This window comes from Myotis yumanensis, unplaced genomic scaffold (assembly GCF_028538775.1).
Source record: "Myotis yumanensis isolate MYYU_CA2020_CCGP unplaced genomic scaffold, mMyoYum1.0.hap1 SCAF_1, whole genome shotgun sequence".
Taxonomy (NCBI): Eukaryota; Metazoa; Chordata; class Mammalia; order Chiroptera; family Vespertilionidae; genus Myotis; species Myotis yumanensis.
Window position 1 is genome coordinate 113,832,307 of NW_027223752.1, and position 26,631 is coordinate 113,858,937.

General features: G+C 46.1%; 1 protein-coding gene and 1 pseudogene across 2 annotated transcripts in view; one reads left to right on the top strand and one right to left on the bottom strand.

Annotated features, from left to right (window-relative positions):
- The window catches only part of PTPN9 (protein tyrosine phosphatase non-receptor type 9), a 166,798-nt gene that overhangs the window by 42,517 nt on the left and 97,650 nt on the right, over positions 1 to 26,631 (top strand). Inside the window, exon 2 of one of the 2 annotated variants that reach the window (XM_070429954.1) lies at positions 14,659 to 14,802. The exons of the other annotated variant lie outside the window; for it this stretch is intronic. Coding sequence (XP_070286055.1) covers positions 14,659 to 14,802 — 144 coding nt within the window. The remainder of the gene's footprint in view (positions 1 to 14,658; positions 14,803 to 26,631) is intronic. 2 annotated transcript variants of the gene reach the window in all.
- Positions 17,168 to 22,108, bottom strand: LOC139020298 (nucleolin-like; annotated as a pseudogene).

Genomic DNA, 26,631 nt, shown 5'->3' on the forward strand with positions numbered 1-26,631 from the left:
AAACATGCAAACAAAAGAATAAAAGATTTGCCCTGGCTGGGTAGCTCAGTTGGTTAGAGCATCATCCTGATGTACCAAAGTTGTGGATTCAGTCCCTGGTCAGGGCACATGCAAGAATTAACCAGTGAATGCATAAATAAGTAGGACAAATGGATGTCTGTCTCTTTGTCTGTCTGTCTGTCTCTCTCTCTCTCAAGGCCCCTTTTCTCTCACTCTCTAAAATCAATAAATTAAAAATAAAAGGTTCACTGCTTTATAGATTGTTATGTTTGGGATGCCTTACAGTTTTTTATTGTTGCTTTTTTTTAACAGAAAATTGTGATATACTTTGATGGCTTCACAGTGGTCCATTATATGCACATTCATAGCTTTTTAAATTTCCCTATATGTTTTTGGTTATTTAGGCTATTTCTAATATTTTGCCATTGGAGCATGCTGGCACCTTTTCCCTCCCTCCCACCTTCCCAAGTATGTTATCTTTAGTCTTCACTCTCCTAAAGCTCCAAGGGCCCCTTCTTCTGCCGCTATAACTTGTTTTCTGAGCCCATTTCTTCTACTGCTCACTTATACCTCTGTGACTTTCTAAATAAATTTTCTCTTATTTAAAAAAAAAGAAACCTTAGTGTTTCACCATTTAGTAAGAGGGTTGCTTGCTTATATTTCTATTAGATAATCCTTATCATAAGGCAGTTCCTTCTATTCCTAGTTTCTAATTTTTTAAGAAAGACAGATGTTGAATTTTATTCAATGTGTTTTCAGTTTCTGTTGAGAAGGTTGTGTTCTGGGTGGTGGGAACAGCACCAGGTGTTAGACCAATGGGGTCAGACAGGACTTGGGTTCAGCAAACTCAGCATTTGAGTTCTGACTAGGAAAGAATTCAGAGCCAAGACTCCACCTATAAGGGAACATTTATTTGGAAAATCACAGAGGTAGAAGAAGTAATTTGTAGAAGTGTTACCGGTGAGATGAGGAGACCTTGGTTCTTGGCTTCTTGAAGGAAAGATTTCAATCAAGAGACAAAGTGTAGCAAAGTAAGTAAGAATATTTTGGCTGCAGCAAAAATATACTTAGGACAGTGAAATAAGGAAGGTGCATAGAAGAAGTAACAAGGGCTTAGGCTAGGCTGTTTTAGCTCACTGGGAAGTCAGAGAAAAGGGGGCCTTGTGTTACCGGAGAAATCAGGGGGTCCGATTTCCCCGACTCTAGTGGGTGTGGGGTGGGTCTGGCGATAGCTTCAGAGAAAGAATTTTCTAAGACTCACATGGGAGAATGGTGTGTAGTTACATTTCTTGGGTTGTAAAGTTGCACGCCTCTTAAGCCAGTCCTGAAAGAGGTACAGCAAAGCCAAAAGCAAAGCCAGTGTCCAGAGCTTCTGTTTCATGTTCACCCAGGGTCCAGTCCAGCATCAGGTTAATTAAAGTCCATTAGTTCACTGTGTGGAGTCCACATGACTGTGGGCTACATGGGCGAATGCACTCCCTGCAAGTAAAGTCAGGCACAAACAGCAAGCTAGCAAGCCAAGAGCCAAGAGAACATGCTCCTTTGTTTAGGAGTTTACATATTCAGGTTTCTCACCCTCTCCAGTTGTTCAGTGGTTAGAGCATCGGCCCGAGGACTGAAGGGTCTCAGGTTCAATTCTGGTCAAGGGCATGTACCCCGGTTGCAGGCTCGATCCCTGGCCTCGGTGCATGTGGGAGGCAACCAATGGATGTGTTTCTCACATTGATGTTTCTCTCTCTCTGTCTCTCCACCTCCTTTCCACGCTCTCTAAAAATCAATGTAAAATGTCAGACCAACGTGGCTCAGTGGTTGAGCATCGACTTATGAACATTTTTATTATTTCAGAGAGGAAGGGAGAGGGATAGAGAGATAGAAAAATCAATAATGAGAGAGAGTCATTGATTGGCTGCCTCCTGTATCTCCCACACTGGAGATTGAGCCTTCAACCCTGGCATGTGTCATGGTTGGGAATCGAACATGACCTCCTGGTTCATAGGTCAGTGCTCAACCAGTGAGCCATGCCAGCCAGGCAAAATTTTATTAAAAAACAAACAAACACTGACTGGTTTGGCTCGGTGGATAGAGCGTTGGCCTGCGGACTGAAGAGTCCCAGGTTCGATTCCGGTCAAGGGCATGTACCTTGGTTGCAGGCACATCCCTGGTGGGGGGTGTACAGGAGGCAGCTAATTGATGTTTCTCTCTCATCGATGTTTTTAACTCTCTATCCCTCTCCCTTCCTCTCTGTAAAAAAAAAATCAATCAAATATATTTTAAATAAATAGACAAATAAATAAAATAAAAATCAATGGGAAAAAAATATCCTCAGGTGAAGATTAACAAACAAGAAATTCAGGCCCAGCTGGTGTGGCTCAGTGGTTGAGCCTCCACCCAGGAACCAAGGGTTGCTGGTTCTATTCCCCATCAGGGCACATGCCTGGATTGCCATATGATCCCTACTGGGGGGCGTGCAGGAGGCAGCCGATTGATGATGTTCCTCTCTCATCGATGTTTCTATCTCTCTGTCCCTCTCCTTTCCTCTCTCTCTAAAAATCAATAAAAATATATTTAAAAATAAAAAAATTCAGGTTTCTCACCCTTGCAGTAGCCACGCCTATTCTGGCCATTAATTTGTTCACAGATATGACCAACAGGTAAGCACCTTCTCACTCACTTATACCTCTTCTACCTCTCCAATTTTCCAAATAAATGTAACTCAGACCTTACTGGGCATGTGTCCAAACTGCCTTTGTCCAGTCCCGTCCCCCATCGATCAGCAGGGAACATTCTTGGAGAGTGTTAAATTAGCAAAGCTGTATAAATGGCATGCGTATATTATCTAGTCTTCCCTTTACTCCTTTCCTGTTAAATAATGACCAGGTTATTATAATGGTATCACTTAGAGACAGGTTCAGGGGATTAGCCTGGGACAAGCTGCCACTGCCCATTGCTACCCTGGTGGTAAGTCTTTTGGTGTCCCTTAGAGGAAAGAAGGGAGAAGGGAATGGCTTGGGTATGCTTCCAGGGGCAGAGCACTCTCTGGATGCTTTATCTTGAGCATATTTATTTCTCTCTTGCAGGTGGAAATCTTAAGGGAGGTCTCAGGGACGGGTCTCCATAGAATATTCATCAGCTTTCCAGGCATGCTCTTTTATGGTCATGGTCTCCACTATTGGTCGGTGCCAGGGCAGAGGTCATTAGTCAATGCAGCTGGTCCTGAGGCAACCATGCGTCACTGAACTGCTTTTGCTGCTTTTCTGGGTCTGAAATACAACTGAGGCTCAGCTAGATCTTATCTTTAGGGAAGAAAAGGTCAGGGGGTCTAAACCACATGACCAGTGATATGAAAGATCAGGGGTCCAAATCGCATGACAAAAACAACAAAAACAACCTCCCCTCCTCCCATGACCATTTCTCTGCTAGGGGAACAGGACCAGTGATCTGCTAGGGCAGTGGTCGGCAAACTGTGGCTCGCAAGCCACATGCGGCTCTTTGGCCCCTTGAGTGTGACTCTTCCACAAGATACCACGTGCGGGCGTGCATGTGCAGTGTGATTGAAACTTTGTGGCCCATGCACAGAAGTTGGTATTTTGTGGAAGAGCCACACTCAAGGGGCCAAAGAGCCGCATGTGGCTCGCGAGCCGCAGTTTGCCGACCACTGTGCCAGGGGAAGAAAGGTCACCCTGGGGGTGAGGTCCCACCCTACAATTGTCCTTTGCTAGACAACTGGGGCTTTCCACCCTGGTGACCTGTATCTGGCCCATCGTCCTTGCTCTGCTCATGTCTGTCTATATGATGAAAGTTTAATAGAATATGGCATAAAAATCATCTCAGCCTGTTGGTATTATTTTTTTGTAGGGGATATTTGACATATCTTATGTTTTTTTAAAGATATTTGTATTGCTATTTTACAGAGAGGAAGGGAGAGGGATAGAGAGTCAGAAACACTGATGAGAGAGAAACATTGATGAGCTGCCCCCCATTGGGGGTCGAGTCCACAACCAAGGTACATGCCCTTGACCAGAATCGAACCTGGGACCCTTCAGTCTGAGGGCCGACGCTCTATCCACTGAACCACACTGGTCAGGGCGACATGTCTTGTTTTTTAAAAAAATTTATCTTTATTGTTGAAAGTATTAGATGTCACCTTCCCCCCGCGCCACTGAACCCTTTCACCCTGTTCCCATCCCCTCCTCAGGCCTTCCCTGCACTATTGTCTGTGCATATAAGTTCATTGGTTAATCTCCTCCCACCCCTGACCCCCTTCCCTCTGAAATAGTCTGTTGAAGCTCTTGTTTTTCATTTTATTTATTTTATTGTTAATCCTCACCTGATGGGGAATTGAACTGTGACCTCCTAGTTCATAGGTTGGTACTCAACTACTGAGCCATGCTGGCTGGGCTCTAAAAGGATATTTAAAAAATTCTTCTGGAGAAAGGTCAAGTCTCATAGCACTCTGTTCATAGATCTGCCCTAGAACTTATCAAATTATGATAATTGCCCCAGTTGGTGTGGCTCAGTTGGTTGAGGGTTGTCCCATGCACCAAAGGGTCACCAGTTCAATTCATGGTCAGGGCACATGCCTGGGTTGTAGGCTCGATCCCCAGTGTGGGGTGTACAGGAGGCAACCAATCAATGATTCTCTCTCACATCAGTGTTTCTCTTTCTCTCTCTCCCTGTCCCTTCCTCTCTAAAATCAATAAAAACATATTTAAAAATTCTATATAATAAAGCAGTAATATGCAAATTGCCCATCATGCCCTCGCACAAGATGGCCACCCCCATGTGGGCACAAGATGGCCAGCAGGGGAGGGCAGTTAGAGGTGACCAGGCCAGCAGAGGAGGGCAGTTGGGGGTGACCGGGCTGGCAGGGGAGGGCAGTTGGGGGAGACTGGGCCTACAGGGGAGGGAATGCAGTTGGGGCGACCAGACCTGCAGGGGAGGGAGGACAGTTGGGGGCAACCAGGCCAGCAGGGGAGGGCAGTTGGGGGCGACCGGGCCTGCAGGGGAGGACAGTTGGGGGGTCCAGGCCTGCAGGGGAGGGCAGTTGGGGGGGACTAGGCCTGCAGGGGAGGGCAGTTGGGGGCGATCGGGCTGGCAGGGGAGGACAGTTGGGGGGTCCAGGCCTGCAGGGGAGGGCAGTTGGGGGGGACTAGGCCTGCAGGGGAGGGCAGTTGGGGGCAATCGGGCCGGCAGGGGAGCAGTTAGGCATCAATCAGGCTGGCAGGGGAGTGGTTAGGGGGTGATCAGGCTGGCAGGCAGAAGCGGTTAGGGGCAATCAGGCAGGCAGGCAGGCAGGCGAGCGGTTGGGAGCCAGCAGTCCTAGATTGTGAGAGGGATGTTCAACTGCCGGCCCTATGGGATCCGGCCTAAACCATCCCTCTAGGGGTCCCAGATTGGAGAGGGTGCAGCTGGGCTGAGGGACACCCCTCACCAGTGCACACATTTCATGCACCAGGCCTCTAGTTATATGATAATGACCTATTAATACATATCTCCATTTTTAAATGACTGTCAACTGTTCAGAATAGAGTATCTCTCTAAATTGTGTCTCCTCAGTAGCTACCATATGCTTAGCACCAAGTAGGCCCTCAAACAGATACTTGTGAATGCTTGACTGACAACATATCTGGATACCTGAAAGAGCTCTACTGTTCTGTTGTCTTGAAAGGGAATACTGATGCTGCTAGGCAAGGAAGGTTGCCAGAGAGGAAATGATTCTCTGAATGAGAACAATATATACTTGAAAGTTGTCTTTTTCTTCCCCTCCTTCTCCCAAGATTTTTTTTTGGTGGAAGTGGTTGGGGGGACATATACTTAGAAAATTATATATTTATTAGTATTTTAATTTTAAAGTTATTAAAAACATGAAAACAGGTGTGTGGAATTATGGGTAACCTTTTTTTTTGCAAATTTCCTTTATTACATTGTTTCATAACATGATAAAATTAGAAATTTCTCTTAAAAGCTTTTCCTTTCCAGATCCTATAAAACCCTAGCTTAGAAAACATTAGCTCTTTTATTTTGTTTTATTGATTTCAGAGAGGAAGGGAGAGGGACAGAGAGATAGAAACATCAATGATGAGAGACAATCATTGATCGGCTGCCTCCTGCACGCCCCTTACTGGGGATGGAGCCTGCAACCCGGGCATGTGCCCTTGACCGGAATCAAACCCAAACTCAGTCCTCAAGCTGAGGCTCTATCCACTGAGTCAAACTGGCTAGGGCTGCATTAGCTCTTTTAGGGTCACATCTTTAGAAAAGACAAAATTTTTCTGATAAAATGAAAATATTAGTGATAAACAATAAACCAGTAAATGGTAGTTTAAAGTGACTAGGTTTATTTCCATACTAGAGGCCCAGTGCATGAAATTCATGCACGGATAGGGTCCCTAGGCCTGGCCGGTGATCAGGGCAGATCAGGTTCCCTGCCTCCCCACCTCCTCCTTCCCTTGCTCCCTCAGCACTCCACTGCCCCAGCTGGTCATCCGCCATGTTCTGCACCGACCCTTGGTGGTCAGCACACGTCATAGGAAGCAATTGAACTCCTGGTCTCCCAGTTGAACTCCTGAGGGGACAATTTGCATATTAGCCTTTTATTATATAACAAAGGGCTAATCCAGGGGTCCTCAAACTACAGCCCGCAGGCCACATGCAAATACAAATATTGTATTCCCGTTTTGTTTTTTTACTTCAAAATAAGATATGTGCAGTGTGCATAGGAATTTGTTCATAGTTTTTTTTTAAACTATAGTCCGGCCCTCCAACGGTCTGAGGGACAGTGAACTGGCCCCCTGTTTAAAGAGTTTAAGGACCCCTGGGCTAATGGAATGATTGTAGTTTTTAGTTAGAAAATTCAACACATCTCATCTTGCCCCTTATAGCAAGCTAATGTGTTTTAGCTCAGCTTTTGTTTTCTAGCATACAGTGGGGCCTTGACTTACGAGTGTCCCGACCAATGAGTTTTTCGAGATACGAGCCATCTCTCGGCCAATTTTTTGCTTTGAGTTGCGAGCTAAAATTCGGGTTACGAGTCAGCTTCAGATACCCCACCGGTAGTTGGTGCAGCGAACGTCACAGTGAACGCCACAACATCAGCCCAGCATCACGTGTCTCACTCGTTCACTTTTTGATTTGACATACGAGTAATTTGAGTTACGAGCTCTGTCACAGAACGAATTAAACTCGTAAGTCAAGGCCCCACTGTACTGATAAGGACTAAGGGATTAATAGACAACAAGGCAACAATTCACAAAAGAAAGATGGGAAAATAGGCATAAGAAGAAGGTAGTTTACTAATGCATTTCCCCCTGAAATCAATGGGAAAATGGCATATTTGCTGAAACACAGAGGTTACCTCAAATTTGGTAAAAGGCAGCCACTAAGCTCCCCCCCCCCCCAATCCCCCCATTAAGTCTTATATTGAATCACTTTATTTAGGTATTCAGTGCAGGGTGACTGCATTTTTTGCATGGTTTGTCCTGTACAGAGTTGTTTATTATAATGAAACTAGAGGCCCGGGGCACAAAAATTTGTGCAATCGGGGGGGGAGGGGTGGGTCCCCCAGCCCGGCCTGTGCCCTCTCGCAGTCTGGGACCCCTCGGGAGATAACGACCTGCTGGCTTAGGCCTGCTCCCGGGTGGCAGAGGGCAGGGCCAATCCCTAGGTCCAGCCCCCTGTCATGCACAGAGCAGGGCGGATCGGGAGGTTGCGATGCCACCCTCAGTCACGCTCTGAGCCCTGCTCTGCCTTGAGTGTGACAGGGTAGAGCCACACTCAAGGCAGGGTCGATGGGGAGGTTGCGGTGCCACCCCCTGTCACGCACAGAGCAGGGCCAATCAGGGGGTTGGGGCGCTGCCCCCTGTCACTCACAGAGCAGGGCCCATCAGGGGGGTTGGGGCTCCGTACCCTGTCACACACATAGCAGGGTCAATAAGGGGGTTGGGGAGCTCCCCCCTGTCACACACAGAGCAGGGCCGATCAGGGGGTTGAGGAGCTCCCCCCTGTCACTCACAGAGTAGGGCCGATAGGGGAGCTGGAGCACCACCCCCTGTCACACACAGAGCAGGGCAGATCAGGGGGTTGGGGTGCTGCACCCTGTCACACTCAGGGCAGGGCCAATGGGGATGTTATGGCTCTACCCTGTCACACACAGAGCAGGCCCGTGGAGGGGGGTTGGGGTGCCACCCTCTATCACCCACAGAGCAGGGCCTATCAGGGGCTTGGGGCGCCACCACTGTCACACTCAGGGCAGGGCCGATGGAGAGGTTATGGCTCTACCCTGTCACACACAGAGCAGGGTACGTGGCGGGGGCGGGGGGGGGGGGGATTGGGGCACCGCACCCTGTCACACACAGAGCAGAGCCGATCAGGGGGTTGGTGTGCCGCACCCTGTCACACACAGAGCCGCAGGGCGATCAGGGATTGGGGAGCTCCTCCCTGTCAGGCACAGAGCAGGGCTGATCAGGGGGTTGGGGCGCCTTCCCCTGTCACGAACAGAGCAGGGTGGATAGGGAGGTTGTGGCCCCGCCCCCTGTCACACACAGAGCCGCAGGGTGATCAGGGGCTTTGGGCGCTGCCCCCTGTCACGCTGATCCGGGTGCCGGGAGGCTTCGCGGCTCCGCTGATCCCGGTGCTGGAAGGCATATTACCCTTTTACTATATAGGATAGAGGCCTGGTGCATGGGTAGGGGCTGACTGGTTTGCCCTGAAGGGTGTCCTGGATCAGGGTGGGGGTCCCCACTGGGGTGCCTGGCCAGCCTGGATGAGGGGATGATGGCTGTTTGCAGCTGGTCACACACCCTTCAGGGTGGGGGTCCCCACTGGGATGCCTGGCCAGTCTGGGTGAGGGGCTGAGGGCTGCTTTCAGGCTGGTGGTTGTTGACCGAAGCTCCCAACCGCTCCTTTTTTTTCTCTTTTTTTTGTTTTATTCTGGGCCAGCTTTAGCTCTGGCTCTAGCTCTGAGGCTTCCGCTGCTGAGCGTTCTATAATCGAAACAATGTATAACTCCAGCTCTGAGATCCCAGCCGTTTGTTTAGCTTCTATATTTGTTACAAAGTTTCAAACTGCCGGCTCAGAGGCCGGCAAGGCAGGTGGGGAATGTTGGAGTCCGCAGTCACTGAAGCAAGCAAGCCTCATGTTCGCTTCCAGCTGCCTGGCTGCCGGCCACCATCTTGGCTGACAGTTAATTTGCATATACTCACTGATTAGCCCATGAAAAGGGTAGCGGTCGTACGCCAATTACCATGTTTCTCTTTTATTAGTGTAGATATAGTCTCTAGTCAGTTTGATTTGTTAAAAAACACTTGTGGCCCAGTCGGCGTGGCTCAGTGGTTGAGCATTGACCTATGAACCAGGAGGTCACTGTTCGATTCCTGGCCAAAGCATATGTCCAGGTTGTGGGCTCGATCCCCAGTGTGGGGTGTGCAGTAGGCAGCTGATCAATGATTCTCTCTCATCACTGATGTTTCTATCTCTCTTTCCCTCTCTCTCTGAAATAAATAAAAATATATTTTTTAAAAAACAACAACAAAAAACACTTGTGCTCAGGATGGCAGTGTTAATCCCCAGAGCTGCCAGTGTAGTCTGAAAGTAGGGACAAAGGATTTAGAGACGGGAGCAGGGGAATATATACTTCTAGAGCTGGCTTATTCTATATTACCCCAGAACCCTGACTGAGGAGGTGTTGTTTCTTTAGACACCTTTATTTTGCAGTTTAACACATATTGGAAGTTTCTAATTTAAATCTATGCTTTTGGATAAAATGGATTGGAGAGATTGAATTGCTATAGGCTAACGAGTAGCAACAGAGGTCACTTGATTCTGAGGAACTCTATCTCTGTTGAAAGAAGTTCCAGTGTGAAAGAATGAAGTAAAGAAAAAAAAATCATTCAGGGACTACCTCCACATGCTAGGTACTGTGGGGATGCTTTTCTATCTGCTCTCTCTCTCTCTCTCTCTCTCTATATATATATATATATATTATTGATCTGAGAGAAGAAGGGAGAGGGGGAGACATAGAAACATCAATGAGGATTGAGCCTGCATGTGCCCTTGGTCGCAATCGAACCCAGGACCCTTCAGTCCACAGGCTGATGCTCTATCCACTGAGACAAACTGGCTAGGGCTATCTTTTGTCTCTTCAAGCCTTGTCTTTTCAGATGAGGAAATTGAGGTTCAGAGAAGTTACATGACTAGCCCAAATATCACACAGCAGTGAGAGGATGGTTTTTGCTGAGCACCAAACCAGTTAGTCTACTACACTTGTTCCTTGGTGGTTAGGTGGCTGATACCCAGGATTCTTTTTTTTTTTTTTTTTTTTTTTTAATATATTTTGTTGATTTTTAACAGAGAGGAAGAGAGAGAGATAGAGAGTTAGAAACATCGATGAGAGAGAAACATCGATCAGCTGCCTCCTGCACACTCCCCACTGGGGATGTGCCCGCAACCCAGGTACATGCCCTTGACCGGAATCGAACCTGGGACCCTTCAGTCCGCAGGCCAACGCTCTATCCACTGAGCCAAACTGGTTTCGGCGCGATTCTTATAAGCCTGGCTCTTCCACTCTCTCCTCTCACATTAGTTGGGAATACAGGATTTAAGGTACTAATTGTGGAACTGAGTGTGCCAGTATGATTTTCTTGACCTTTTTGGGACTTTGATATAACATGAAGACTATTATGTTGTTGGTTTTACTTCTCCTACATCATATTCAACACCAGTGGATAGTGTCCAGGGTATAATCCATTCAATTGACAGATTTCTCAGCCATTTTAGAGCAGGTTCTCTATTAGCTTCTTCCTTATGTCCATAGTTAAGAAATTTGTTTGATCTATTTAAACATGATTGTGGGAGGAGTATATAATTACAGTAAGCTTTTGACTAAGCTAAAACAAATCTTACCTGTACCTGAAAAACTGGGTGAGGAGGATTGTAAGTGGTAATGTTAGTTTTTCTGTACATCAGTTCAGACCTTTTCCCAAAGGAAGACCAAAGCTGATTGAACTGTGACCACTACTTAGCTGCCAGGTATTAACCACTATGGTTACTCAGAACCCTAGATCGATTCAAACCATTGACGTTGAGTTGAAGTATTTTGTAAGCTAAATATTCTAAATTCTTAAACCTTTTCCTAGGGGGAAGATAAGATCTAGCTGGGCCTAAACCTTTTCCGAGGGACCCCCACCGGGCCTCTAGTAGCTAAATAAATACATATTTTGGCTCATTCTTTCTTTCACCAGGAAATACACTGAATATTATTGATTTCAGGAATTTCAATTATCCCTTCTGAAGAGTTTTTTGCTCACTCAAATATCTGGGACTTCTTTTCTGGTAATCTACAGGACCACAACTTGGTCTATACTCACTGGTTGTACCAAATCCAGGTGTAAACAGGAGAGATCTGAATAATTGTCTAGAAAAAGGCTGTTGAAGATGAGACCATCTTTTCTGACTTCTGCCTGAGGATAGCAGGCAGGGTGTGTGTGTGTGTATTTGTATCTGTAAATATAACGTCGATGTTTACTGTACACTGGATTCTCTTCATGCAAGACCTAGTCAGGCCAAATCAGGAGGAATTGTTCCCTTGTTTAAAGCCAAGAATAACATTCTAACCAGCAGGGAACAGAGGTCAGTTCAAGGCAAAAGCTCTTGGGATCTATAGGACATTAAGAACCTTGAAAGAACTGAGTTTAATAGAAGGAAGCCAATATGTACGTCGAAGAAAGTGTTTGAAACCTGTATGTCTCTTATTGGAGCATGGCTTATTTGTGAAAAATTAATAATTGTCATAACAGTTGGCTATGTGATGAGTTCATATCACCTCCTGGTCATTTAACTATGTATTTATTTACCTCCTGCCTGCATATTGATTTGTCTATTGTTTTTGTTAGAAAAAGAGGAAAATGCCCTAACCGGTTTGGCTCGGTGGATAGAGCGTCGGCCTGCAGACTCAAGGGTCCCAGGTTCGATTCTGGTCAAGGGCATGTACCTTGGTTGCGGGCACATCCCTGATGGGGGGTGTGCAGGAGGCGGCTGATCGATGCTTCTTACTCTCTATCCCTCTCCCTTCCTCTCTGTAAAAAAAATCAATAAACGTATTTTAAAAAAAAGAAAAAGAGGAAAATAATATTCTACCAATATTCTGGTGTCTTATTTTACAAGCAGCTTCAGAAATACTCAGGAGTTGAAAGATGATAGGTTAATTTAAAAACACACACCCTTTACAAAATCTGGGGAACTTCAGAGCTGGCTGAAGTTTTGTTTCTGGGATATTTCTGTGCCTACTTCTCTTCTTTTTCCATTCAGTGTTTCCTTATTCTGATGCTGGCCACTCACCCCACCAAGGCTACTCAAACTATTTTCTGGGGATGATTCTAAGTTTGTCCTATTTTCTTCTCTGGGACTCATTTCTCTGGTCTAACTTGAACTGGTTCTGGGCCAAAGTGATCATGTGAAAGCTTTTCTTCATGGCCTTTATTTCTTGGCTCATTTTATGCACTTTGCCTGATTCGTTTTGCTTCTCTCATTTTTCAGTATTGTAAGTTATGTTGCCTCACTTGGAAGATTCTAAAGCTCAGATGCAGCCTCAGTCCTCTTAAATTTCACTCTGGTTTATAAAGTGCCTTTTTTCTTTCCTAGAAATTGGGGGATGAATAAATCAGGTGCTCTGTAGTGAGGGATTGCTAACTCTCCTGGGACTCTAGTTTGCTACTTGTTTAAACACATATGTAGCAATTTGGATTGTATTTGCTTGCTAATACTTATTGCCAAGACTCTCAAAATAGGTCATTGTTGTTACCTTTTCTCCCCTTGTGTTTTCAACAGAAAATTTAGAGGTAAAGAGAACTATCTTGTCCAAGATCACATAGTATGTTGGTCTTACACCTTTTGAAGCACACCTCATTTTTTTTTTATTCCTTGTACTTCCTAGCATAACTATTAGCAAGTAATTAATAAATAACATAATCCTATGTAATAAAAACCTAATATACTAAGTGTCCAACTGTTCTTTCGACCAGTCGCTATGACATGCACTAACCACCAGGGGGAAGATGCTCCAAGGGGTAGTTTAGCTTGCTGCTGTGGTCCAGCCAATCAGAACTGGGCGAGATGATCAGGACTGGGTTAGAGGGCTAGATACATCCTGGAGCCCTCCTGCAATCCGTCCCCAGCCCCTATTGTGCACCGGTGGGGTCCCTCTGCCTGGCCTGCACCCTCTCGCAATCTGGGACCCCTCGAGGAATGTCCACAGGCTAGGCCGAGGGACCCCCACCGGGCCTCTAGTAGCTAAATAAATACATTTTAACTGTGGGTTGATTGGTTGATCAACTAAATTTCAAAATTCTCATCAGGTTGATCACCTTTTAGACAAATATGTGAGAAAAGTTTTTGGATGGAAGGGACTGAATAGCTATGTAGAAAAGGTTTAGGAATTTAGAATATTTGTGAAAAAATCCCCATGTAAATCCTGTTCTTAATAAAGAAACAGAAAGTTAGCGCCGCTAGAGTGGAAACTGGTTAAAAATGTAAGGAGAACCCTAGCTGGTTTGGCTCAATGGATAGAGCGTCAGCCTGCGAACTGAAGGGTCCCAGGTTTGATTCCTGCCAAGGGCACATGCCTGGGTTGTAGGCTCGATTCCCAGTAGGGGGCATGTAGGAGGCAGCCAATCAATGATTCTCTTTCATCATTGATGTTTCTATCTCTCTCTCCCTCTCCCTTTCTCTCTAAAATCAATAAAATATATATTTTTTTAAAAAATGTAAGGAGAAACAGGGTGAAAGAGGATAAAAGGACATGGTTTAATGAAGAGATTGGAACAAACAGGCATCTTGCCAGCTTGTTATCATACAGTGAAAATGAAAAAGTTTTATTCTTCCCCCAATATTAGGCTCTCCACCACTGCCCCTCCCCAAACCACTATCCAGAACGGCTGTTAATGACTCTTTGGGCACTAGTGTCTGGTTTTGGGCTGCCATGTGAAGCATGAAGACGTCTTGTGGGGTCAGTCAGCTGCAAAGAACAGTTGTCCTTTTGATTTGTTAAGTTCTTCCTAACAGTTTTGTTGCTCTCAGATAGTACTGCTAATTCCAATGTATTGTACTGCACATTGTGCAGTAACCCTTCAGAAGGCCCATCTAACTTTTTTTAAAAAACATATTTGTATTTATTTCAGAGAGAAAGAGAGAGGGGAAAGAGAGATGGAAACATCAATGATGAGAGAGAATCATTGGCTGCCTCCTGAACGCCTCCTACTGGGGATTAAGCCAGCAACCCAGGCATGTGCCCTTGACTGGAATTGAACCTGGGACCCTTTAGTTCACAGGCCGACGCTCTGTCCACTGAGCCAAACCAGCTAGGGCCCATCGAATTTTTTTAACCTTAAAAAAACAACGAAAAACAAACTGTTGTTTTTTTGTTTTGGGACCAATAGTTTGCATCTCATTTGGGATCCTTGTCTCCTTCTCTGGCCTCATTGAATTGTACTAATGAATTTTCACTATTTCTGGTTTCAAACTTTTGTCTTCACTAGCTCCCTGTAGTAAACTTTGGTTTCAGACCTGCTTGGGGGAAAGATTGATTGGGTTTTTTCTTGTTTGTTTTTTGTTTCAGTAAATATGTTCTCTACTTACTCATTATTCTTTATCTTCTTTGTTAAACAGGCCACCAAGCAGTTTCTTGAAGAGATTAACAAGTGGACAGTTCAGTACAACGTTTCCCCTCTTTCTTGGAATGTGGCTGTAAAGTTCCTCATGGCTCGGAAGTTTGATGTGCTTCGCGCCATAGAGTTGTTCCACTCCTACAGGGTATGTAGCTCAGGGTGGACCAGATCTGCTGCAGCTTGGCTCTCTTTGTTGCTATTTTCTTTGCCACGCTTTACAGACAGTGGTTCTGAGTGTCTTCCCCACTCTTATAAAAAAAATAAAAAGTGGGTCAGTATTCAAGAGCCCTACCTTGGGGTCAGAGAATCCTTCTGAAGAGATATCTTTCTAAATTTAAAAAAAAGGAGGGAGAGGGGTAAGAAGCACTAGGATTGGTTTAATTCTAAAGCTCAAGTAGGCCTATTTATGGTCATTTCGTTCAATATTCATTCATTTATTCAACAGAAAATTAATGTATACCTGCTATGTTCCAGGTGTAGAGATTACTATTTAAGAAGGCAGTAAACAAACAATTATAGAAGTGTTATGATAGGGCAGTACTAGGTTCTGTGGAAGCCTTCCTGAAGGAAATGACTTCTAAATTATGATCTAGCTGTGACTGGTTTGGCTCAGTGGATAGAGTGTCGGCCTGTGGACTGAAGGGTCCCAGGTTTGATTCCGGTCAAGGGCATGTACCTTGGTTGCGGGCACATCCCCAGTGGGGGGTATGCGGGAGGCAGCTCATCGATATTTCTCTCTCATTGATGTTTCTAACTCTCTGTCCTTCTCCCTTCCTCTCTGTCAAAAATCAATAACATATATATTTTTAAAAAATTATGATCTAAAGAATGAATAGGGCCTTGGCTGGTTTGCTCAGTGGTTAGAGTGTTGGCCCACAGACCAAAGGGTCACTGGTTTGATTCCCAGCCTAGGGCATGTATCTCAGTTGCTGGTTTGGTCCCCGGCCCGAGTCGGGGAGCAAGCAGGAGGTAACCAATCAATGTGTCTCTCTCCCGTCAATGTTTCTCTCTCTTCCCATCCTCTCTCTCCCGTCCATTCTCTCTAAAAAAATAAGTCAATGAAAAAAACATCCTCAAGTGAGGGTTAAAAGAAGAAGAAGAAGAAGAAGAAGAGGAAGAGGAAGAGGAAGAGGAAGAGGAAGAAGAAGGAGGAATCAGACAGGGAGATAAAGCTTGCAAAAGTATGGCAGAGAGAACAGCAAGTTTCAGATACCTAGAGAGAAATTGAGCTGAGCAGAAACACTAAGTGGGAGTAGGGGTATGGCAAGAGTTTGAGCAGCAGAGGTAAACAAGGCCAGATAAGGGAGTATCTATCTGCTTTTTCTTAAGGGCAGAGAAATTCATTGAAGGTATAAACAGCAGAATGATTTGATCAGATTTGCATTCTGGAAAGATTTTTCTCACTGTATTTTAGAGAATGGATCATAATGGCTATACTGAAGACAGACCAAATTAAAAGGCTCTTGTACTTGTAGGAAAAGAGATTATTGTGGTGTCTTTAGGCGTAGTGTCAAGTGGGCAGATTCTAGAAGTAAGATTGGTAGGACAGCGTTGCTTAAACTGGTATGTGAGGCAAGAGAAGACTAGGGTTCTAGGTATCTGCCTTGGATGATGGGGTACATGGTGGGGGCATTCACTAATATAGGAGACACTGAATGGTGCAGGTATATGGACAGAGAAGGTCATGAGTTTAGTTTGGCCACGTTAAGTTTGAAGTGCCATTGGGATATCTAAATAGAAATGTCCTCTAAGCAGTTGGAATATGCATTTAGAGTTCAGAAAAGAAATCTGGATACAAGTAGAGCTTTTGGAGTGACCAAAGTAGAGCTGAATATTGGAGCCATGAGAATGGGTGAGGTCATTCTGGAGAATGTGAGGAATAGGAAGACAGGTAGGGCAGAATCTCAACTCAGACTTTTTGCTTTTCTTGGTTGAAAAGTTGTTTTATAGGTTGAATTTGAATGCTTTATGTAGGGCATGCACTCTCCTGTGATCCAACCACTGACACAGTCTTCATTTGCCACTGAGGGCATTTGAATTTGCTTTTAGAGAAAGATTAGGAAGACCTGGTTTGTTTTATTTTATTTTATTTGTTTTCAGAGTTTAGGACTTTCAATTTTTCCCAAAGCTGCTGAAGCAAAATCATGATAAGACATTCTATTTTTCATTATACCCCCAACACACACACACACACACACACACACACACACACACACTATTTGTCAGGAAAAAATGGTTTTGTACATGAGAAGAAACAACATAAATTCAACACTGACAGATAAGGATTAGCTCTATCACTCATCTCTTTAAAATGTTTATACGAATGAATATCCACTCAAAACCAACAGGGTATCTCCTTTGAAATGTTATCTAAATGGATTTCCAAGTAGACCACAGGACTGTATACTGTATTGGAATATTCTTAGAAGGCTCTGTCATTGATCAGGTAACAGTAAAAACACCAGAGTCCTTCTTTCAAATGGAAGAGGGAAAGAGAGGGATAGAAGAAACTATTCAAACTTCGTCTTCTTTCCTTGTGACTTGTGATCACCTCCTCCTCCTCTGCCTCCTAGGAATCCTGCTCGACCTCCAAAACCTCCCCAGCTTCTGCCACCAAATCCACCTTGACCTCTTCTGCCACCACCTCTGCCTCTGCTGTGATCCCCAAAGCCACCTTCACCCTTGGGCTTGGCCGAGTCCAAACTAACTTTGTTTCAATCAATTTCACTGCCTTCCATGGCCTCCTTGGTGGCTTTGGTGTCTTCCTCACTGTTGAAGTCTACAAAGCCAAGCCCTTTGGAAGAGGCTGTCTCCCGGTTGGTGTCTATGCTTGCCTGGGCAGAGCCATCAGATGACTTCTTCAATGTCTCCTCTGTAGTCTCCTCAGACAGACCTTTGACAAATAGAGTTTTGGATGGATGGCTTTTTGCATTAGGCGATCCCCTGGGTCCTTGCCATTCCAGCCTGATTGCTCTGCCCTCTATTTCTATTTTATTACAGGAATTTAAAGCTTCTTTAGCATCTTCAAATGAAGCAAATTCTATAAATGTAAACCCTTTAGATTTGCCAGTTTGGTTCTGGGGCACTTTGATAAAAGCTGCCTTCTCAAATACTTCCTGAAGAGTTTCTTCTTTTGCACTGTAGGAAAGGTTGCTTAAAACCAGTGTTTTTGATTCACCACTCCAAGTGCTATTCTTTCCACCTCTATGGTCTTGATTTTGACCTTTCTCTCCCATATAGCACAGGGAAGTGGATCGCCCATCCATTAATGTTCTCTGCTTTTCTTCCAAAGTTTTCTCTGCATTAGCTTCTGTCTTAAATTCAATATAAGTAATCCCTTTAGTCTTTCCATCCTTGCTGACTAATATGATCTCCATAGCATCTTCAAACACTTCTTTTAATTCGTCCTGAGTAACTTTATAAGGCAAATTGTTCTTGCATCTCTATCTTTTCTACTGTTTTTTCCCTTTGTTTTTCCTACTTCAATTTTATTGCCAAAGACTTTTATTTTTTTACTAGAGGCCCGGTGCACAAAAATTTGTGCACTCGGGGCAGGGGGATCCCTCAGCCCGACCTGTGCCCTCTCGCAGTCTGGGACCCCTCGCGGGATGACCACCTGCTGGCTTAGGCCTGCTCCCCGGGGGATTGGGCCTAAGATGGCAATCAGACATCCCTCTGGCAGCCCGGGAGCCCTCGGGGGATGTCCACTTGCCAGCGGGGAGCAGGCCTAAGCTGCAGTCAGACATCCTTAGCACTGCTGAGGAGGCAGGAGAGGCTCCCACCACCACCACTGTATTGGCAGCCATCAGCCTGGCTTGTGGCTGAGCAGAGCTCTCCCATGTGGGAGCGCACTGACCACCAGAGGGCAGCTCCTGCATTGAGTGTCTGTTCCTGGTGGTCAGTGTGTGTCATAGTGACCAGTCATTCCCAGTCTTTCTGCTGTTAGGGTCAGTTTTCATATTACCCTTTTACTATATAGGATAGAGGCCTGGTGCACGGGTGGGGACCGGCTGGTTTGCCTTGAAGGGTGTCCTGGATCAGGGTGGGGGTCCCCACTGGGGTGCCTGGCCAGCCTGGATGAGGGGATGATGGCTGTTTGCAGCTGGTCACACCCCCTTCAGGGTGGGGGTCTCCACTGGGGTGCCTGGCCAGTCTGGGTGAGGGGCTGCGGGCCGTTTTCAGGCTGGCCAGCGACTGAAGCTCCCAGCCTCTCCTTTTTTTCTTTTTTTTTATTCTGGGATTTATTTACCTTCTATAATTGAAACATTGTTGCCGTCACTGGTGCTCCCAGCTCTGAGGCCGCGGCCAGCTGAAAGCAGGTATCTGGGGTTTGTTTAGCTTCTATAATTGAAACATTGTTGCTTTCAGGCTCAGAGCCCGGCTGCGGCAGGCGGGGAACCTTGGCCTCCTCCATCACTGGAGCAAGCAAGCCTCATGTTCTCTTCAGCTGCGTGGCTGCCGGCCGCCATCTTTGTTGGCAGTTAATTTGCATATCACCCTGATTAGCCAATGGGAAGCATAGCGGAGGTACGGTTAGTTACCCTTTTTGTCTTTTATTAGATAGGATTGTTATTTGTAAAATATATTTATATTGATTTCAGAGAGAGGAAGGGATAGGGAGAGATAGAAACATCAGTGATGAGAGAGAATCATTGATTGCCTGCCTCCTGCAGGCCCCACACGGGGGACCAAGCCTGCAACCCAGGCATGTGCCCTGACCAGAATTGAACTGTGACCTCCTGGTTCATAGGTTGACGCTCAACCACTGAGCCAGGCCGGCTTTTTCCAGCAGTTCCAGCTGCTTCAGCAGATTTAAAATCTGCATAGCCAAACTTCCTAGACACACTAATTCTGACATCCATAATAGCAAGATCATTTAAAAAAAAATATATATATATATACACACACATATATATCTACACTAATAAAAGAGAAACATGGTAATTAGCGTACGACCGCTACCCTTTTCATTGGCTAATCAGTGAGTATATACAAAGTAACTGTCAGCCAAGATGGCGGCCGGCAGCCAGGCAGCTAATGCGAACAGGGAGGCTTGCTTCCTTCAGTGACAGAGAACTCCAATGTTCCCCACCGGCCTCTGAGCTTCAGTTGGAAACATAGTAACATTTATAGAAGATAAACAAAACTCCAGAAACCTCCTGTCAGTCAGCCGGGATCTCAGAGCTGGAGTCGCAACATTGTTTCGAATACAGAAAACAAAGGCCAGAAACCTGCTTTCAGCCGAGCCTCAGAGAGAAAGCCGGCTCTCAGCTCCAGTGACAGCCATAGAAGGTAAATAAATGCCAGAATAAAAAAAAAAGAAAAAAAGGAGAGGTTTGGAGCTCCAGTCGCCCGCCAGCCTGAAAACAGCCCTCAGCCCCTCACCCAGACTGGCCAGGCACCCCAGTGGGGACCCCCACCCTGAAGGGGGTGTGACCAGCTGCAAACAGCCATCATCCCCTCATCCAGGCTGGCCAGGCACCCCAGTGGGGACCCCCACCCTGAAGCAACAAGATGGCGGCTAATTTGCATACTGAAGGCAGGCGGCAGCAGGCAAGGCTGTCTGTGGTCTGGGACCCGGATCTGTGACCCTGCCGGGCGGGATCAGCAGAGCCTCGAGGCCTCCCAGCACTGGGATCAGCATGACAGGGGGCAGCGCCCAAACCCCCTGATCGCTCTGCAGCTCTGTGTGTGATAGAGGGCGGCGCCCCAACCCCCCCCCCCCCCCCCCACGGGCCCTGCTCTATGTGAGACGGGGTAGAGCCATACCTCCTAATCGGCCCTGCTCTGTGTGTGACAGGGTGTGGCGCCCCAACTCCCCCCCCCCCCCCACAGACCCTGCTGTGTGTGTGACAGGGGGTGGTGCCCCAACTTCCCTATTGGCCCTGCTCTGTGCGTGACAGGGGGGAGCTCCCCAAACCCCTGATGGGCCCTGCTCTGTGTGTGACAGGGTATGGAGCCCCAACCCCCCTTGATGGTCCCTGCTCTGTGTGTGACAGGGGGCAGCGCCCCAACCCCCTGATCGGCCCTGCTCTGTGCATGACGGGGTGGCGCCACAACCTCCCCATCGACCCTGCCTTGAGTGTGACGGGGCAGTGCCCCAACCCCCCAATCGGCCCTACCCTGAGCGTGACTGAGGGTGGCATCGCAACCTCCCCATCCGCCCTGCTCTGTGCATGACAGGGGGCGGCGCCCCAACTCCCCAATCGGCCCTGCTCTGAGCCCGACCAGGCGCTGCACCTAGGGATTGGGCCTGCCCTCTGCCACCCGGGAGCAGGCCTAAGCCAGCAGGTCGTTATCTCCTGAGGGGTCCCAGACTGCGAGAGGGCACAGGCCAGGCTGAGGGACGCCCTCTCCCCCGCCCCCTCCCAAGTGCACAAATTTTTGTGCACCGGGCCTCTAGTGTATATATATATATATATATATATATATATATATGTGTGTATATATATACACATATATATATATACATATAATTTCAGAGAGGAAGAGAGAGATAGAAACATCAGTCATCAGTAATGAGAGAGAACCATTGATTGGCTGCCTGCCATACTCCCCCCACTGGGGATTGAGCCTGCAACCCGGGCATATGCCCTTGACTAGAATCAAACCCAAGACCCTTCAGTCCCCAGGCTGACACTCTATCCACTGAGCCAAACCACCTAGGGCGCAAGATCATTTTTAGCAAAAACATCACTGATACTTGTTTTTAATTCAGGAGCAGATTTGCGGAAGTTCAGGTTTCCAACAAAGAGATTGAAAGCCGTAGTTGGTTCTGTGGCTTCTGCTTTCTGTTTTGCCATTTCCTTCTTTTGTTTCCCAGGTGCTTCTTTGACAGGCTCTTCCTCCTCCTTTTCATCTCCTCCTCATTATCTTTATCGTCCTCCTTTCCTCACCGTCCTCTTTGTCTTCATCCTCAGCTGTGCTTTTGGCCTTCACGGGAACAACTTTTATAGGAGATTTCTTGCCTTTGGCTGGTGCAATCTCCATAGGTTCTTCTTCAGAGTCATCTTCTTTGTCATTATCATCTTCATCCTCCTCCTCCTCCTCTTCACTGTCATCATCATCTTCCTCATCACTGTATTCCTTCTTGGCATTCTTGTCATTCTTTGCTCCCTTGACTGGGGTGGCTGCTCCCTTCTTACCAGGGGTTGCTACAAATGCTTTGCCTGCTGTACCTTTCTTCTTGCCAGGTGTGGCTAATGCTTTGGCTGGTGTAACTGCTGCCTTTTTGCCAGGGGTGACAACTGCTTTTTTTTTTTTACTGCTGTGGCAATTACAATCTTTTTTGTTTGGAAAACCATCACTTACTTTCCTGGAGTTGTGGTAGCCTTCTTGCCTTTTTTTCTGTTTTCATCTTCTTCATCTTCACTATCTTCTACTTCCTTTGGAGGAGGAGCCATTTTTTGGGGGTCACCTTGATTTTAATCAGCCTTTGGGAGCTTCACCATGATGATGGCTTATGACGGTGGACTGTGTGGCGGTGAGTGGCACAGATGTGCCCAGAGGAAGCAAACAACGTTGATGGTAGTGAAGAACTGGAGCGCGTATGTTTCTCTACCAGCTAGAGCTCGAAATTGAGTGGAAAGCTGGTTTGTTTTATTCACCATCATATTCCTGGCACTTAAGTCAGTGCCTGGCACATAATAGTTGCTCTACAAATATTTGCAGAATAAATGAATGAGTGAGCAAGTGAATGGGAGGGGGGATCCCACAAAGAGATTTAGAAGGAATAATTGAAGAAATAACAAAACCCAGAAAGTATTCTCTATGAAAGATAGAGAATGCCTCAGGAAGAAGGGAATGTGAGTGGTTAACCTGGTTACATAAAGGAGGACTGAAAATGCCTACTGGATTCAGTGACAGAAAGGTCCTTCTGTAATTAGAGGACATGATAATGCAGTAGACAGGGCATGAGGGACCTGAAGGTGAGCTTAAATAATCTGGCCATGGCTCTTCCCAAAAGCAGCCCGAGGTGACCTCTGAGAATGGTTTGTGTTCACTTGACCCAGAAAACCTCACAAATCCTTGCAAATCAAGAGGTTCAGTTCAAGTCTTTGCATTCACTTTAAGAACACTTGTAAGGACCATTTTGAAGACCTCCAGTGAAAGCTGAACCAGAAATAGCTTGGCAAAAGAACCAAGATGGCGGCATAGGTAACTGCCTGTACTTGCTGCCTCCCATAACCACATCAACATTACAACTAAAATACAGAACAAACATCATTCAGAACCACCTGAAAGTAGGCTGAATGGAAGTCCTACAACTAGAGAAGTAAAGAAGAAAGCACAATGAGACTGGTAGGAGGGGTGGAGCCCCGGAATGGGCTGGTCCAACACCCACATGTGCTACTTTTTTAATCTGGAAGGAGATTGTCTCTGTGGAGGCTGCCCGTGAGGAGCAAGGGGTCCCAGCCCCACACCAGACTCCCAGCCCAGGGTTCCAGAGCTGGGAAGAGAAATCCCCACAACTATGGACTGTAAAAACCAGTGGGGATTGTGGCTGAGTGACAAGGAGGCTACTAGAGTCCCAGATGTTCCATTGAAAGGGCTGGTGCATGAACTTACTCAGGGATCCAGACACCTATGGGGAGGAACAGGATTGTCTGGCATTGGGGCAGGAACTCAGGGATGGCTTTCTCCTAGACAGAGTTGCTCACAAAGGTCTTTATTCCTGTGCTGGGATCTCCCGTCAGAGGGCTGACTGGCAGCCATATCTGAGTCTCCATCGGCCTGGAGTACAGTGTTTCCTCCACCATCAGGATTCCTCGGGATTCCCCCAGACTATGCCCCATCCAATTTGCAGCCCCACCCAAGCTGTTTGTAGCACCTTTTACATATGAATGGTCTGTCCTGGCTCAGGCTTCAGACTTTTCTAAAATCTCTCAAACAAGCTGCAGCTGGTGACAGCTTGCCTCAGACCTATCAATAAAAGGCCCAAGACCCAGCACTAGCACCAGGCTGCCTTACTTCACAGCTGGGCCTTGCCTAGCACCTCTGAGCCCAATACAGATAGCAAATAGCTATCTGCAGATCTGTCTCTAGCTCCTGCTGGGTGGCCCCAGGCAGTGGCTGACTTTGCACCTCCCTGGAGGCCACAGAGCCAGTGAACCCAGTGGACAGCTTCAAACCATAGCAGTTTACAACTCTACACAACCACAAGCAAGACACTCAAGAGGCAGACTCAGTGAGCACCAAAGCTCCACATAAGCAAATCCTGTTCCATAGGGGTGTTTCCTGCACAGCAGCTCAGCTGTTCCTCACAGCCAGTTGTCCTGGGGGTCAATTCCTCCCAGTGACACTAACAGCAATCAAGTCTCAACTACAACAAGACTGTGCACACAGCCCACACAGGGCTGCACCTACAGTGCCCAGGTCAGGTGACTGGGGAGGCTGAGCCACTGGGCCCTACAGGATGCCTATTACACAAGGCCACTCTACCAATTCCAGGAGACATAGCAGCTCTACCTAATACATAAAAACAAACACAGGGAAGCAGCCAAAATGCAGAGACAAAGAAACATGTCACAAATGAAAGAAACGGAAGCAAGTAAACTACTGGATACAGAGTTCAAAACCATGGTTATAAGGTTACTCAAGGATCTTCATGAGACTTTCAAGAATCTTAGTAAGAATTTCAAAGACATGAAAAAGGACCAGTCAGAAATTAAGCATAAACTAACTGAAATAAAGAATCATTTACAGCCTGGCCGGCATGGCTCAGCAGTTGACCCAGGCACCAAGAGGTTGCAGGTTTGATTCCTGGTCAGGGCACATGCTTGAGGTTGTGGGTTCGATCCCCAGTAGGGGGCGTGCAGGAGGCAGCCAAACAATGATTCTCTTTCATCATTGATGTTTCTATCTCTCTCCCTCTCCCTTCTTCTCTGAAATAAATAAAAATATATTTTTAAAAAGGATCATTTACAGGGATTCAACAGTAGAGGATTCTGAGAGTCATATCAATGATTTGGAATATGAGGAGGCAAGAAACACCTAATTGGAAGAGCAAAAAGAAAAAAGAATCCAAAAATATGAAGTTAGTGTAAGGAGCCTCTGGGACAACTTCAAGCTAACCAACATTCGCAATATGTGGATGCCAGAAGGAGAAGAGAGAGAGCAAGATATTGAAAGTCTATTTTAAGAAATACTGATAGAAAACTTCCCCTACCTGGTGAAAGAAATAGACTTACAAGCACAGGAAGCACAGAGTCCCAAAGAAGAGGAACCCAGCCCTAGCTGGTTTGGCTCAGGGAATAGAGCATCGGCCTGCGGACTGAAGGGTCCCAGGTTCAATTTCAGTCAAGGGAACATACTGGGGTTGTGAGCTCAATCTCCAGTAGGGGGCGGGCAGGAGGTAAGCGTTTAGTGATTCTCTCTCATCATTGATATTTCTATCTCTCCCTCTCCCTTTCTCTCTCAGAAATCAATAAAAATATATATACAAAAAACCAAAAAACAAAAGAGGAACCCAAAGAAACCCACACCAAGACACATCATAATTAAAATGCCAAGGGTTAAAGACACAGATAGTATCTTTTTTTTTTTTTTTTAAGTGTTGTGCATTTAGATGTTTTTTTGTTGTATTTTTATTGATTTTAGAGAGGAAGGGAGAGGGAGAAAGAGAGAAACATCAATAATTCGAGAGAATCATTGATTGGCTGCCTCCTGCACGCCCCCTACTGGAGATCAAGCCCACAACCCGGGCATGTGCCCTTGACTGGAATCGAACCTGGGATCCTTCAGTCAGCAGACCGATGCTCTAGCCACTGAGCCAAACCAGTTAGGGCTAAACAGAGCATCTTCAAAGTAGCAAGAGAAAAGCTGTCAGTTGCCTACAAGGGAGCACCCATAAGACTGTCAGCTGATTTCTAACAGAAACTTTAGAGGCCAGAAGGGGGTGGCAAGAAATATTTAAAGTGATGAATAGTAAGATCCTACTACCAAGATTACTCTACCCAGCAAAGCTCTCATTTAGAATTGAAGGTCAGATAAAGAGCTTCACAAACAAGAAAAAGCTAAAGGAGTTCATCACCACCAAACCAGTATTACATGAAATGGTGAAGGGGAAGAAGAAGAAGGAGAAGAAAATGAAGAGATTAAAAATATGAACAGCCCTGACCGGTTTGGCTCAGTGGATAGTGCGCTGGCCTGTGGACTGAAGGGTCCCAGGTTCGATTCCAGTCAAGGGCATGTACCTTGGTTTCGGGCACATCCCCAGTAGGGGGTGTGCAGGAGGCAGCTGATCGATGTTTCTCTCTCATCGATATTTCTAACTCTCTATCCCTCTCCCTTCCTCTCTGTAAAAAATCAATAAAATATATTAAAAAAAATATGAACAATTAAATGGCAACAAATACATATCTATCAATAACTGAATCTAAAACTTAAAATCAACAAACAAGAAATCTAATGAACAAAATAAACTGGTGAATAAAATAGAACCAGAGGTATGAAAGCATGGAAATGACTGATGAATCTCAGAAGGAAGGGGGGTGGTGGGGACGGGAACAGATTAACCAAAGATCTTACCTATGGACACACAGAGTAGGGTGGTGAAGGGCCGGAGTGGGAACTGTGTGGAGGGGGTCAATGGGGGGTGGGGGAGGGGGACATGTGTAATACTCTCAACAATAAAGATTTTTTTTAAAAAACAACACCACTAAAAAAAACACACACTTATGAAACATTGCAAGCAATCCAGGCTTTGTGGTTTTTTAAAAAATATATTTTATTGATTTTTTACAGAGAGGAAGGGAGAGAGATAGAGAGTTAGAAACATCGATGAGAGAAACATCGATCAGCTGCCTCCTGCACATCTCCTACTGGGATGTGCCCGCAACCCAGGTACATGCCCTTGACCGGAATCGAACCTGGGACCTTTCAGTACGCAGGCCGACGCTCTATCCACTGAGCCAAACTGGTTTTGGCAAGGCTTTGTGTTTTTGAAAAGCCACTAAGTATCTGAATGATGTCA